The sequence below is a fragment of the Pangasianodon hypophthalmus genome, chromosome 4 (genome assembly GCF_027358585.1).
Source record: "Pangasianodon hypophthalmus isolate fPanHyp1 chromosome 4, fPanHyp1.pri, whole genome shotgun sequence".
Lineage (NCBI taxonomy): Eukaryota > Metazoa > Chordata > Actinopteri > Siluriformes > Pangasiidae > Pangasianodon > Pangasianodon hypophthalmus.
Window position 1 is genome coordinate 28,603,965 of NC_069713.1, and position 15,740 is coordinate 28,619,704.

General features: G+C 38.4%; 1 protein-coding gene across 1 annotated transcript in view; it reads right to left on the reverse strand.

Annotated features, from left to right (window-relative positions):
* The window catches only part of dpp6b (dipeptidyl-peptidase 6b), a 141,564-nt gene extending 139,316 nt beyond the window's left edge, over positions 1–2,248 (reverse strand). The window contains exon 1 of the mRNA XM_026936536.3: positions 2,041–2,248. Within this exon, the coding sequence (XP_026792337.3) occupies positions 2,041–2,097 (57 nt within the window). The 5' untranslated portion in view covers positions 2,098–2,248. The remainder of the gene's footprint in view (positions 1–2,040) is intronic.
* Between the last annotated feature and the right edge of the window lie 13,492 nt (positions 2,249–15,740).

The window sequence follows — 15,740 nt, forward strand, 5'->3', positions numbered from 1 at the left end:
TTTTGGAGAGTTTGTGGAGAGTTTTTGGAGAGTTTATGAGAGTTTTTGGCGAGATTGTGAGAGTTTGTGGAGAGTTTGGGAGAGTTTGGGAGAGTTTTTGGAGAATTTGGGAGAGTTTTTGGAGAGTTTGTGGAGAGTTTATGGAGAGTTTGTGGAGAGTTTGAGAGTTTTTGGAAAGTTTGTGGAGACTTTATGAGAAGCTGAAACCACATTAACAAGTTCAGAAGCTTGCATGCTCCCTGTAGTTCCATATGGAACACCATAAACACCACAAAATATGTTCTGTCCTTATAATACAAAACATGTCACAAGTAAAGTGTGTCAAAAATGGATTGGTACAAAAAAACTTTGTGTCAAATAATCATTAATCACACCATTGTTCTCAGTAACCATTAATAACACCATTGTTCTCAACAACCAATCACCGATCATCATTGTTCTCAATAACTAATCACTGAACACCATTGTTCTGAACGATCAATTACTGATCACCATTGTCCTCAGTAGCCAATCACTGATCACCATTGTTCTCCATAACTAATCACCGATCATCATTCTTCTCAACAACCAATCACCGATCATCATTGTCCTCACTAACTAATGACTAATGTTCTGAATGATCAATCACTGATCACCATTGTTCTCCATAACTAATCACCGATCATCATTCTTCTCAACAACCAATCACCGATCATCATTGTCCTCACTAACGAATGACTGAACACCATTGTTCACACCGACCAATCACTGATCACCATTGTTCTGAATGATCAATCACTGATCACCATTGTTCTGAATGATCAATCACTGATCACCATTGTTTGTCCATCTCCACTCTTCAACGTAAACTCTCTTCCTGGTGATATTTACAGTATTAAAAGCGAGATATTCCAAATGTAACCATATCAATTAATCTGTGTTCTTGATAGAACTGCTAGAATTCTGTAAGTATATAAATAGTTTGTTTGTGGTGCCGTGACCAAAGACAATTTCTTTCTATAAGAAATATGTTTTATGCTATTATTTTCTATTTCATTCGCATTAGCGACTTTCCTCTGGAAAGAGTTCTGGCTCAGATGTTCTCAGGTTGGTTATTTTAGTCCACACCCGAGTGTTCTCTCCTGCCTAAAGAACTACAGCCAGGGGGAGACCTCACCACGGTTCTGTTTAAACAGACTAAACTCTGTGCATGTGAAAGCCTCCTCAGAGACTCATACATGCTAATCTCAGTGCAGCTGCTGTAATTTATCACAGCGTGTCTCTGGAGGCACAAGCAGCACTATATATATACACGTTTAAGCCGGAGTCAGTGTGTATGAAGAGTTATGGATGATTCAGGCTGAGGGAGTGAAATAGAAAGAATGCCCTGTGTTCTTGGTGAGAGGAATAATGGACTCTTTCCTTATTTATATAGACCAGTGGGTGCCAAATATTAATCCATTCATTCATTCCAATGGCAAATTCTTCTCCAAACATTGTTAATTCCTAATATTTCCTGAGATCCGTGTGTATACGGGATTATTTATTACAACTGTTCAGCTGTTACCTGTAATTTTCAGCTCGTTTGTACCTACAACATTGATAAATTAGGTTTTTGCAATCAAAGGAGTTGATTCCAGGAGTTGGGTTCAAACGATCACTTTCTGGATTCTCTAATCTAAGCCAAAACAATGCATTATTAATTAATTAATTAAATAAATAAATAATACGTCTCGTACTTTCTCACTTTACATCCTCTGTACGCGAATCAGCTTCACAGGATGGAATCGACGCTTGATTTCTAAAGCCTGGAATCAAAGAATCGACTCTCTATTAATTGACTCCTTAGCAAGCATCACTCAGATGTTTTATGATGATTATATTAGGAGATAGATGTTGACAATATGAATTAAAGTCCACAATTTTTATGGCCGAATCCCTTTAACGCTTCAGAATTAAATGGAATGTTGACATTTGGTGAATTTCCGGCATTAGGAAGTATTTGGTTAGTGGGTTCAATATTTGAAAATGTAAAGAAAATAGAAACTGATTCACTTTTACCTTCTCATCTTTGGTCCATCCTCTCTGGTAGTTTTCAGCCCCGGCTGTCGTGTTCATCCTGATGTCCAACAAGTTCAGTCTAAAATAAACGACTCGCTCTTATTTTTTTCCCTGCTTTCCTCACACACTGTAAAAAGTGGATAATTTCTGCCCAAATGATCCCCAGAACAAAATAAAGACCATCAAATTATACTGCAAATAAGCTCTGAGATGCTGTCGGGTGCTAACAATAGCCTACATTTATTGTGCCCTCCCTCTTTAACACACACACACACATCTCTCTCTCTCTCTCTCTCTCTCTCTCACACACACACACAGACATATCTCTCTCTCTCTCACACACACACACACACACAGACAGACATATACAAACACATCTCTCTCTCTCTCTCTCTCTCTCACACACACACACACACACACATCTCTCTCTCTCTCTCTCTCTCTCTCTCTCTCTCACACACACACACACACACAGACATCTCTCTCTCTCTCACACATAAATACACACATCTCTCTCACTCTCTCTCCCTCACACACACATGCACACACACACATACACACACTTCTCTCTCTCTCTCTCTCTCTCTCTCTCACTCACACACATGAGCACACACACCTCTCTCTCTCTCTCTCTCTCTCTCTCACACACACACACACACACCCACACACCCACAGAGGACTCCCCAGTGTTGAGACTCAGTTTTCTAATTTCTTGAGGGAAAAATAAAATTACACGCAGCTCAGTATTGAAGCGTGAAACCCATACAGTGAGAAAAGTGCTGTGTCCCAATCCTCATCTGAGACATTAAACAAAAATAAAGATAAAACTTGGCCATGAAACACGATCTCACTTTCCCACAACTCCACGTAAGCCTACTGTGATCCACACGTCCATTATTTAGAGTTATATTTTACAGTTTTTTCGATTGGTAACATGCATTGGTCAAAACTGGAGTCACATCGTCAAAACTTTTCACACAGTCAGCGAAACAAAAGTCTATGTAAACCAAACTGTGAATCATTTTTTCACTGGTTTATTACACACAAAATGCATTCAGTGACCGCATCTTCCTCTTTCGTCATTCAGACTCCAGCACCTGCAAAACACTATATATTTGCAGCACTTTTTTTTTTCAAATGCTCACACACTGCTTACAAAACTGTTAAAAACACACTCGAAACAGAATGATGGCAAATTTCATGCATTTCCGCAGTAACCACATTGAAATATATAGAAAATCTTAGCAGAATATTTACAATAAAATGAAATAATAATCAATCCAAAAACAGCTAATTGCAATTTCAGCTGAATTCAGCTGAAAGCCTTCCCAAGTGTCCTGTTTTTAGTCTCATTACCATCTTTTAGTAAAAGGGGACGGCTTTGTAATGATTTTGTTTGGAAATATGGATCAAGGAAGACAGGTTGGATGTAGGACTAGAACCTTCACAGTACTGTACATACAGAATGAGTGATTATACATGTTGATTTTTAATTTTTTTGTAATTATTATTGCAGCCCTGGAATTTCAGGATTTTTTTTTTTTCGTGTCAACCTTCCATTTTTGACAAGTAAATTACTATATGAAAATATATAGAAAAAATAAAGGATATTGAAAGAAATTACAGCATTTCTGATTCATTCTTGTTACATATAATTTATTATAGTCAATAAAGTGAAAAGGTGTTTTTCTTATTCTGTAATGAAATACTGATTTATGTGAAATATCATTCAAACATCATTCAAAAGATAAAAGTCTATCATTTATGTAATGCTCCCTGTTGTTTGAGTTTTTTATGTAAATGTGTTATGAGTGACAGTGTATGCTTTCTGAGTGAGAAATGTTGCCAGTGTTGTGGTTGAACGAGCTTTTTTTGAGACATGTATGAAGTGGTTTGAGCAAGTTTTGGAGGTGAGATTAATGCTTTGGCCAAGATTCATGTTGGTGTATATGAAGAGTTTTGAAAAAGTGGCTCCAGGATTGACTGATGCTTGTTAGCAATTGAAAAAAACTGTAATTTATATCAATAGAAGTGCATGACATGGCACATATGCCCAATTAATTCAGTATGGTTGGAGTTAATTCAGTACTTTTAAAGTTAATTTAGCACTGGAAGAATCATTTCAGTACAGTAGGCATTAACTCAGTAGTGTACAAGGTATTTCAGTACAGTCGTTGTTAATGTAGTAGTGTAAAATGTAAATTCAGGACTGCAAGAATAATTTCAGTACTGTATGTGTTAATTCAGTATTGTACAATTTAACTCAGTACTCTATGATATAGTGAATAGGGAGAAAGAATATAAGTATATCCTGTGCAGTGAAAAAATGTCCAATATAAAGCCATTTGGGATGCTGCCTATTCTACTCCCTCACCAGTGTACCCTAAAATAACAGCACATTCTCCATGCTGAACACTTCCTCTAGCACACGCCAGTTATCGAGTCATTTGGTACGTGTCCGAAGGGAGCGAGAACATCTTTCGGTTAATAGTTTCTCATCGACTTAATTAGGAAAGCCAAAAGCAATTTGTGTTGAATTTGTTCATTAGTTGGAGTGAAGTGTTTATCACTGGGGGGTTGAGTCGCTGCAGAGAGACTGAGAGAGCGGGTCGAAATGGTGCAGCGAGACTGGGAGAGCGGGTCGAGCCAGTGCAGCATGACCGGGAGAGCGGGTCGAGACGGTACAGAGTGACCAGGAGTGTGGGAGAGAGCGGGTCGAGCAAGACTGGGTGAGCGGGTCGAGCTGGTGCAGAGAGACTGGGAGAGTGGGTCAAGCGAGACTGGGAGAGCAGGTCGAGCTGGTGAAGAGAGACTGGGAGAGTGGGTCTAGCCGGTGCAGAGAGACTAGGAGAGTGGGTCTAGCCGGTGCAGAGAGACTGAGAGCAGGTCGAGCTGGTGAAGAGAGACTAGGAGAGTGGGTCGAGCGAGACTGGGAGAGCAGGTCGAGCTGGTGCAGAGAGACTAGGAGAGTGGGTCTAGCCGGTGCAGAGAGACTAGGAGAGTGGGTCTAGCCGGTGCAGAGAGACTAGGAGTGTGGGTCGAGCTGGTGCAGAGAGACTGAGAGTGGGTCGAGCCGGTGAAGAGAGACTAGGAGAGTGGGTCGAGCGAGACTGGGAGAGTGGGTCTAGCCGGTGCAGAGAGACTAGGAGTGTGGGTCTAGCCGGTGCAGAGAGACTAGGAGTGTGGGTCTAGCCGGTGCAGAGAGACAGAGAGCGGGTCGAGCTGGTGAAGAGAGACTAGGAGAGTGGGTCGAGCTGGACTGGGAGAGCGGATCGAGCTGGTGAAGAGAGACTAGGAGAGTGGGTCTAGCCGGTGCAGAGAGACTAGGAGTGTGGGTCTAGCCAGTGCAGAGAGACTGAGAGAGCGGGTCGAGCTGGTGAAGAGACACTAGGAGAGTGGGTCGAGCTGGTGCAGAGAGACTGGGAGAGTGGGTCGAGCTAGACTGGGAGAGCGGGTTGAGCTGGTGAAGAGAGACTGGGAGTGTGGGTCTAGCCGGTGCAGAGAGACTGAGAGAGCGGATCGAGCCGGTGCAGAGAGACTGAGAGAGCGGATCGAGACGGTGCAGAGAGACTGAGAGAGCGGGTCGAGCCGGTGCAGAGAGACTAGGAGAGCGGGTCAAGCTGGTGCAGAGAGACTGAGAGAGCGGGTCGAGCTGGTGCAGAGAGACTGAGAGAGCGGGTCGAGCTGGTGCAGAGAGACTAGGAGAGTGGGTCTAGCCGGTGCAGAGAGACTGAGAGAGCGGGTCAAGCTGGTGCAGAGAGACTGAGAGAGCGGGTCTAGCCGGTGCAGAGAGACTAGGAGAGCAGGTCAATCCGGTGCAGAGAGACTAGGGAGTGGGTCTAGCAGGAGCAGCAAGACTGGGAGAGCAAATAGAGCTGGATGTAGGCCAAAATGGGCAACTGTTAAAAAAAAAAAAAAAAAAACTTCAAGAAAAAAATTCTACGGTTGTCTACAAAAAAATATTATTTTACACTTATATTTTCCTAGGCAAGGATTTTTATTTATTCTATCATCGCTTACATCGCCTTCATTCTTGCCTTCTTTCATTCTTTCTTGCCCCTATTCTATCTTTCTTGCTTTGATTCTTTCTTTCTTTCTTTTCTTTGTATGTTCTTTCTTGCCTTCTTGACTTTTTGTCTTTTCTTTCTTGCCCTTATTTTACCTTTCTTGCCCTTATTCAACTTTTCTTGCTTCCATTCTTCCTTTTTTGCATTCATTTTATTTTTTCTTGCCTTCATTCTTTCTTGCTTGCTATAAAGTGGCTTCAATCTTTCCTTATTGTCTTTGTTCTTTCCTCCTTGGTACATGTGACTGTGCTCAGAATTATTCACATTCAAACTCATGTTCAAAACTAATTATCATACACCTCTCATCAAAGAAGTGATGTTCCTGTTCAACCCCAAATAAAGATCAGCTGTTTCTGTAGGATTTTCTTGATATCTTCATGGTTTCATCCAACCGCTGAAGGCGCTTACAAAGCATGTGAAGGATCTCACTGTGGAAAGGTATTGGAAAGGGGTAGAAAAGAATTTCTAAAACATTGGATGTACCGTGGAACACCGTGAAGGCCATCATCAACAAGTGGAGAAAATGGAGGACCACAATGACAATAGCAAGAACAGGACGTCCCTCCAAAACTGACGAAAGGACAAGAAGAAAACTTATCAGGGAGGCTGGCATTAAAGCAGCTACAGGAATATCTGGCAAAGTACTGGTCACTCCCTGCATGTAATACAATCCCTTGTATTCTTCAAATGTCTGGGCTATGGGTTAGGGAAGCAAGAAAGACACCGTTTGAAAATCACAGAAAATCACCTAAATCACCTCAAACCATGTGACTAAATGTGTCATAGTCTGATGAGACCAAGGTAGACATTTTTGTACATAATTCTAAAAGTTATTTTTGGCGCAAAAACAAGACACCTTATCACCCAAAGATCACCATATCCATGGTGAAGCACGGTGATGGCAGCATCATACTATGGGGATGCTTCTCTTCAGCTGGGATTGGGGCTTTAGACAAGATAGAGGGAATCATGGCTATCTCCAAACACCAATCTATTCTAGTACAAAGTCTGCAGGTCTCTGTTCAACAGCTGAAGAGGAAGAAAAATGTCACCTTCCAGAACGATAACAACCAAAAAGCTCAACTCCAAGTCAACAAAAGAATTTCTTCGGAAGAAGAAGGTCAACGTTTTGGAATGGCCCACTCAGAGCCTAGATCTAAATCTTGTCCAAAACCTGTGGTATGATTTAAAGAGGGAGTACAGGAGATCCCCTCACAATCTGATAGATCTGGAGCATTTTTGCAAGGAAGGGAGGAATAAATTTCCCTGCTTATGTAAGATATAGTTAGAAATATAACAGGGAACATCTCTGTATTCCGTGTGTGAGAGAGAGATGTTGGAGAAGGTCGACTGATTGTCAGAATGTGAACTCAATCTGGGTTGAGATGTTGAGATGTTGAGATGCTGCGTATGGAGAGATCACCCGAGGGCGTACACTGAACCGAATAAACCAGCGCCGAGACAAATTGAAGGATAAAATAAACTTCGGATTCTGATTCTGACCCAGTTCAATATTTCTGAAACAAATATACGTTCATTCAGGTCTCTGTGGAGAGGAAATGCTCCCGTGTGTTCTTCTTACACTTTCTGTCTTTGGCCTATTTACAGGGTTTCAATTTAATAAATTATTATAAAAATGCTTTAAAACTGTCACAGGTTTATATCAGTGTGCTTGTGCTAATACGTTATCGTTTCTATTGTGTCTCACTCGTTCACAGCGACTCGTACAGCTGACACTCCACATAAAGAGAATTTAAAAAACAAAAAAGTATTCTTTTTTCTTTATTATTTTTTCTTTTTTTTCTTTTCTTCTTGCTATGTTCCGTCCTTTCTTAATTTTTTCTTTTTTCTTGAATCTCTTCTTTCTCTATCTTGCTTTTCTTTCTTGAATTTCTTTTGCTTTCCTTTCCTTTACATTGTTTTCTGTCTTTCCCTTGCTTCTTTTTCTTTCTTTCTTTCTTTCTTTCTTTCTTATTTCCCATTTGTTTTCTCTTTCATGTTTACTTGCTTGTTTGCTTCTTTCTTTCTTGCTTGCTTGCTTACTTGTTTTTATTTTTCTTTCTTCCTTTCTTTCTTTCTTTCTTTCTTTCTTATTTCCCATTTGTTTCTTTCTTTCTTGCTGTGTTCTCTCTTTCCCTTCTTTCTTTCTTTCTTGCTTGCTTGCTTACTTGTTTGTTTGTTTGTTTGTTTGTTTGTTTGTTTGTTTCTTTCTTTCTTTCTTTCTTTCTTTCTTATTTCTTCCCATTTGTTTTCTCTTTCATGTTTACTTGCTTTTTTGCTTCTTTCTTTCTTGCTGTGTTCTCTCTTTCCCTTCTTTCTTTCTTTCTTTCTTTCTTTCTTGCTTACTTACTTTATGTTTGCTTCTTTCTTTCTTTCTTTCTTGCTGCATTCTCTCTTTCTCTTGCTCTCTCTCTCTCACTTGTTTACTTCTTTCTTTCCCTTTCCCTATCTTTCTTGCTTGCTTATGTGCTTGCTTCTTTCTTTCTTTTTCTTGCATGCTTTCTTCTTTCTTTTCCATATTAACACACATGTATAATCTCTGACATGGTAAGGAGATGTTTATTTAACACTTACAGAAGGAGTCTCCAGTGTCAGTGCTTTGTAGCAGTCAGAGGTAAAGCTGTCACTTGAAGTTTTCCGACATCTTCAGGACAGAGAAGTTTATGCTTTCTTTCATGGATAAAAAAGTATGATGAGCTGTTCTATAATAAATTTTAAAAAGGTAATTGTTGGTGTAAGAGGAATAAAAGGTGTTTACAGTAACTCGGCTTCTCAGGATTTTACTGTAACAGCATCAACACACAGAGTGTTTTGTTCCTGGTTTCAATAATGGACGTGAAAATGGAAAGCTGTAAGCAGATATGGAGAAGTCAGGTCGTAAATGTCACGCGACTAATTCTTTAATGAACTTCTGAAACCGAACGCTTCGGAATATGTATAGAAGGAGTCTTTCTACGGGACAACACAATGACAGTTAGCATTCTCAAATGACCATTACTCATTAGCATGACTAATAGCTAGCTGCGTGTGACTTTAACCTGAGACTCTGAGGAGGAATAGAGGATGCCGGGAAGTCAAACGGTACATAATTCATTATCCCAGAAACACACAACGCGACTGTCCTCTGGGAGAACTGGGACTTTACGGCATTATAATGAGAAGTGCATTATAGGTGGTCTGTCTCACTTAGGCTACTTTGTTTGGAGAAGAAACTACTGCAATGCATTGTGGGATTTCAGAAATTCTACTAAAGGTAGAGTCAGGTCCATAAGTATTTGGACAGTGACAGAGTTTTTGTAATTTTGTATCTGTACACCACCACAATGGATTTGAAATAAAGCAGTCAAGAATAATTGACTGCTTTAATTGACCGTTTAGGAATTACAGCCATTTTTTACAGTCCCTCCATTTTCACAGGCTCAAAAGTAATTGAACATTTGACTGATAAGCAGCTTCATGGCCAGGTGTGGTCTGTTTCCTCATAATTTTATGAAAAATTAAGGAATTAATCTGGAATTGATTCCAAGAGTTGAATTTGCATTTAGGAGGTGTTCATGGGAACTCTTAATATGCCGTCCAAAGAGGTGTGGATGCAAGTGAAGGAGGCCATCATTAGGCTTAAAAAACAAAACAGACCTATCAGAGAGATAGCAGAAACTTTAGGAGGGCCAAATCACCAATTTGGTACATTCTTAAAAAACCAAAAGGCCTGGAAGACCACGGAAGACAGCTAAAGTGGATGATCGCAGAATTCTTTCCTTGTTGAAGAAAAACCCCTTCACAACATCTAGCCAAGTCAAGAACACTCTGGAGGAGGTAGACATACCATTGTCAAAGTCTAAAATCAAGAGACTCCTACATGAAAATAATTACAGAGGGTTTACTTCAAGATGCAAACCACTGGTAGCACTCAGGAACAGAAAGGCCAGATTAGACTTTGTTTAAAAAAAAAAAAAAAAAAAAAAAAAAACTCTGATGGGAAGAGAAGAATACGGAGAAGGAAAGGAAGTGTGTTAATGTTAGGAATGTTCTGTTTCTTGTTCTTTGTGAGTGTTTCGCTATATTTTTATGTATATAATTTTTCCACTGTTAAAATTGTGATCTGTTCATGGAGCTTAAATAGAAACACTCAGCACTTAAATCCAGTTCCTCATGTTTAACGTCGGATGAGGTGTTTTAGAAATGTTTCTCCTCTATGTTCGTTTTTTAACATATTGTGTAGAATCTTAGAAATATTTACAGGAATTTTCAGTAATCGGTCCGTTCCTGCATTGCTTTAACGACAGTGTGCACTCCAGCTCCACACGCTCACGTAAAAAATCTGACGTTAGATCAAATTCATGTGAGCATTGTCTGAACGCATGCTTCAAAGGAAGAGATACAACTCGAGCAAAATCTTCTGTACAAAGGAGTTATGGCAAATTTGCTTCAGTTTAAATAGTGACCTAGAAATAGCACAGAATCCTGAATATTAAATATTTCCTTTTGTTTGAATTTTTTCACATTTCAAATTTTTTTTAAAATTTTTGTTTTATTTAAATAAAATAAAATTCCCAAATGGTCTCACACATTTGGACCTCGCTGTATAATGAAATCAGTGAGCAGAACTGAGTGTAACAGGTAGCTATATTAAATATTTCCTGTTGTTTGAATTTTTTCACATTTCAAAAACTTTTTTAAATTTTTGTTTTAGTTAAATAAAACAAATTCCCAGATTTTCAATGTGTTCTCATACATTTGGACCTCACTGTATAATGAAATCAGTGAGCAGAACTGAGTGTAACAGGTAGCTATACAAAATATTTCCTTTTGTATGAATTTTTTCATGTTTCAAAAACTTTTTTAAAATTTTTGTTTTAGTTAAATAAAACAAAATTCCCAGATTTTCAATGTGGTCTCATACATTTGGTCTCATACATTTATACCTCACTGTATAATGAAATCAGTGAGCAGAACTGAGTGTAACAGGTAGCTATGCTCGGGGTGATGGATCCGTGTCGAACACAGAGCAGAGCGGGAAGATAAGACACCCGTGTTCTCATGTTTCATCTTCTCTCTAAAGCCCGAGCACACACACTCTGAACACACTCTGAACCTGATCCTCACATTACACTTGTTCATTTTGACTTTCAAGGTGACTGTAAGCACTGCAGAACCTATAAATGAATTCATTTCTCATTTTCAACAGCTCATGTGATTATCACATGGTGATTGTCGAAGGCATTTCTACTATACAGGATATGCACCACAATTTTAGGAACAATTTCTCAGCAATACAGCAGTGTAGTTTTGTAATATGATATTTGTTTAATCTACCAAATTATTTATTTTTGTTTTTTTTTTACATCCATCCATTTTCCGTACCTCTTATCCTACACAGGGTTGCGGGGGAGCCTGGAGTCTATCCCAGGGGACTTGGGGCACATGGCGGGGTACACCCTGGACAGGGTACCAACCCATTACAGGGCACAATTGCACACACACCCATTCACACACTACGGACAATTTGTAATGCCAATCAGTCTACAGTGTATGTCTTTGCACTGGGGGAGGAAACCGGAGTACCCCTACGAAACCCCCGATACACCAGGAGAACATGCAAACTCCATACACACAGGGTGGAGGTGGGATTTGAACCCCCATCCCTGGGGGTTAACATTTTATAATTTAAATGATTCATTACAAACTTTTAACATCACATCAGTTGCTTTCAGTTAGTGTGTAATTATTTTTAAAAAATTTGAACCAGAAGATATCATGGTGTACACGACATCTCAGAGAAGCATATTGTGATGTAATTTACAACAATATCAAAATTATATTGTCAAATTTAAGTCAAACTTTCTAACAGATGACCAAATCCCAAATGGAGAAAACTGACTGAATAAACATTTTGTGTAAAATCTTGTTTTATTTAATTGAACTGCTTCCACTCATTTAAAGATTAGTAAGAGATTAGTACTGTTTACACTAGATAATGGTAGCTATGTAAGAAATAAAACACTGTATGTCATGTTGTTTTAGAAAAATAATCAACAACAGGCTGGTGTGATGAGTTATTGTTACAACAAAATAGTTTTTTTTTTTTCCAAAAACACCAAATGTTTTATTCCTCTTATACCACAGCAATTTAAGAAAGATTACAATTTTTCTATTTATAAAAGAATGACACTTCATACTTTTTATGTCCTTGTTCCCTCACCAGCCTCTCTTTTTCTCTATCTTGAAGTTAATACGACCAAAAAAACCACTGCTTGTCACGTTACCAAGATACCACAAAGTTTGTGTAAAAACACAAACGAGAGCATTGTGACCAAAACTTCACACTTAACTTATTTTTTCTTCATTTATGAGTGATTTATTGCATTAAATTTAGTAATTTATTCATCTACTTTCTGTGCATTTCAAATAAACTTCGAAAACACTTACAACAGACATAAGGTGGATTTCTAATGATGACAGGATTACTTCAAAAACATGGCCGCCATCAGCCAATCAGGTTTCAGCAGGGTTTCACAGGGTTATCACTGAGCTATTTTTACAAAAGCTGAATTTGCTCTGTGCCTAGAACTGGCCACAGGATGCTCTATTTGTGAAAGGTGCTTGGACCCCGCAGATTGCTGCTTAAAGCTGTATTATTTAGCTGTGTACTCATGTTCATGTATTACATATTACATTTTATTATTTACTGCACTACTGATATTGAACACAAACCAAAGGTGTCCAGTGGATGAAAACAGGAGGTCCAGCTTCCTCTCGCTTCTCGTCTGTTTCACTTGTCCACTTTTTCTCATTAAGAGGAACAAATAGAGTGATGGATGTTTAAACGATGCTCTTTTACAGGATGATGGTCGAGCACACATAAGAAGGTTTATGGCACAGGGTTGCCTCATCCAGCTCTGCTGCTGGGTGATAAGACATGCCTTTATGCACACACACACACACACAGTGTTGATTTACTATGTAGATACTTATAATTCAAGAAAGCAAATCCAAAACAAAGACAAATCCAGTGTTTAGCTGTGAGATAAATTACTGTCTAAACATAAGATCTGATTTCTGTTCACACAGCTATTTAATACAAACATTCCACTTTCAATCGAAATGTTAACATAAATTTTAACCCTCTTGATATATGCACAACTTTTTGGCTGAAATTTACGTGTACTAAAGGTAACTAATTTTTTGCTGTAAATGAATCAACAAAAGACCAAATAATATAATTATCCATAAAAATTCAACAAAATAATCCTCACATGTGCTGTTATCAGAAAGGAAACATGTAAAATTCTATTTTTAAAACATATATATATTTAAAAAACTATTTAAAATAGAAAAAAGAACATCTCTCAACATAGAGAATGTTTTATAAAATGATTATAAAATGATTTTTTATTTTACTGAGCTTGACTAATATGAATTTTGAAGAGCTTCCTATATCGATACTATGAGGAAAAAACTTTTATTTATTTATTTATTTTTTACAACATTTAGAGATCCAAAAGACACTGAATACCAGGAATGAGACACAGTGTGGACTTACTGTTTATTTTTGAAGCATGAGAGACTCTGGTGAATCTGGAAATGTTGATGAAATCGTATTATAGATTTAAAATAACTGAACATTTTTTTAAAATATATATATTTCTTTGTCACATCTCTTTATAAACTTTCTTAAAATTTCACTTTCTCAGTTTTTTCAGTAGAGCTACATCATTCATGTTTCCTGTTTACTTCCTGGTTCAGCTCCGCCTTGGCCACGCCCCCTCATCATTACTCTTACCTGTGTCTTGTTCAGATCCCATATTGTGTATTAAATCCTCTTTACATTTCTCTGTAAAGTAAAGACAATGTTATACAAGTCCTGAGTTCCCCGAGATGCAGTACTAGATCTTTACATGACAAAATTTTTTAACAAATTAATGTTTTGGAACGTCCGTGAAACAACTTCTCGCTTATGTTATAGCAGCTATAATCAGCCGTTCCCTCAACAGCCTCTCTTTTTTCTCTCTCTTGAATTATTAAGACAAAAAAAAAACAGCTTGTTATGTTACTGAGAAATTCACATTTCTCTATTTGCTATAATATTCATGACATATCGACTCTTATTGGCTTTCCCCGGTTCTGTGAGCGAAGCTGAAACAACTAATCGACTGCTTCAGGGTGAAAATCCTCTTGTGTGTGTGTGTGTGTGTGTGTGTGTGTGAGTGAATGTTTTTATATCTTGGTGTGAACTGGGGACCAACTATCCCCACAAGGATAGGAATATCTAACCTTGTGGGGACATTTTGTTGGTTCCCATGAGGAAAACTGCTGTTTTTTTTTTAACAAAAGAAACCTTCAGCTTTTATTTAAAGCACTAAAAGAGCTTTAAATAGTTTGAGAGGTTAAGGTTAGGGTTAGATTTAAGTGCAGAATAGCGTTAAACGTCCTCACAAGGATAGTATGATTAAAAACGTGTGAAATGATCTCTCAGTAACACATGCGGTGTAACATTGCCCCCTGGTGAACCGTATTAACAGTTACACTTAGGTCCTGTTTGAGGCGTCTGTTCTAAACCACAGCGTGTAAACCTGACATTAATGAGGCATCAAGAATTATTTCCATCCCATAACTGAAATTTATCAGTCACACTTCAAGGTGCACTGCTGTAAAAGTTATTGTTTTAGAAATTACAAATGTCAAGTCCCAAGTCTTAAACAATGAGTATGTGGTTAATCAGGAATAGACCCCTCCGTGTCATGCTGTTATAGAAAAATAATCAACAACAGGGTGGTATAATAAAGCGGAGTCATATTACCACCCAGAAGTTGATTATTTTCCTATAACAGCATATTCAGAAGTCTTATACCACTACAATTTTCCCAAGAATTACAAATTATTTATTAAAGAATGACATCATACTTTGTATACATTTATAATGATATTTAATGTTGTGGAACGTCCAGGAAACAAATTAGTTCATGTTCTCGCTTATGTTATAGCAGCTGTAAACTGTCATTCCCTCACCAACCTCTCTTTTTTCTCTCTCTTGAAAGACAAAAAAACCCTGCAGCTTGTCATGTTACTGAGAAACCGTAAAAAAAGCGTAAACTCCTCTGTCCTGAAGATGTCGGAAAACGTAAAGTTACAGCTTTACCTCTGACTGTTACAGACCGCTGACACTGGAGCACCGATTTCTCCAGTACTTTTACATGTTCTACGATGTTGAACGTCGCTGAAAAATGGTTAGCTGGGAAAAGAAGCTCTTGCGGTCTTATTTTTAGGAGCGAACAGTGAAATCGCCTGAAATATTTTCCTCCTATTAATGCTATTGTAACTGAGCTAGCAATATCAACGTCACCCTGTGACATCAGCGAGAGACACAACCACTAACTTCTCACGGGAATGATGAAAATACACCACTTACGCATCGTGACGGATACAATGCACGTTTCCCAGCTCTCCAGAAAATCAGGAAAAGGAAAAATCATGGATTATTTTCCAAATTCCACAACATCAGGACAGAACAATGCACTGTTCCATGAAGAGAGAGTGGAATGTAAAGGTGTAATGCATTAAGTTTAATAGAAAAGTACATTATAAAAGAAGTAGATTTATTTGGCTTGGTTTTGCCCTTTAATTGCACACGTG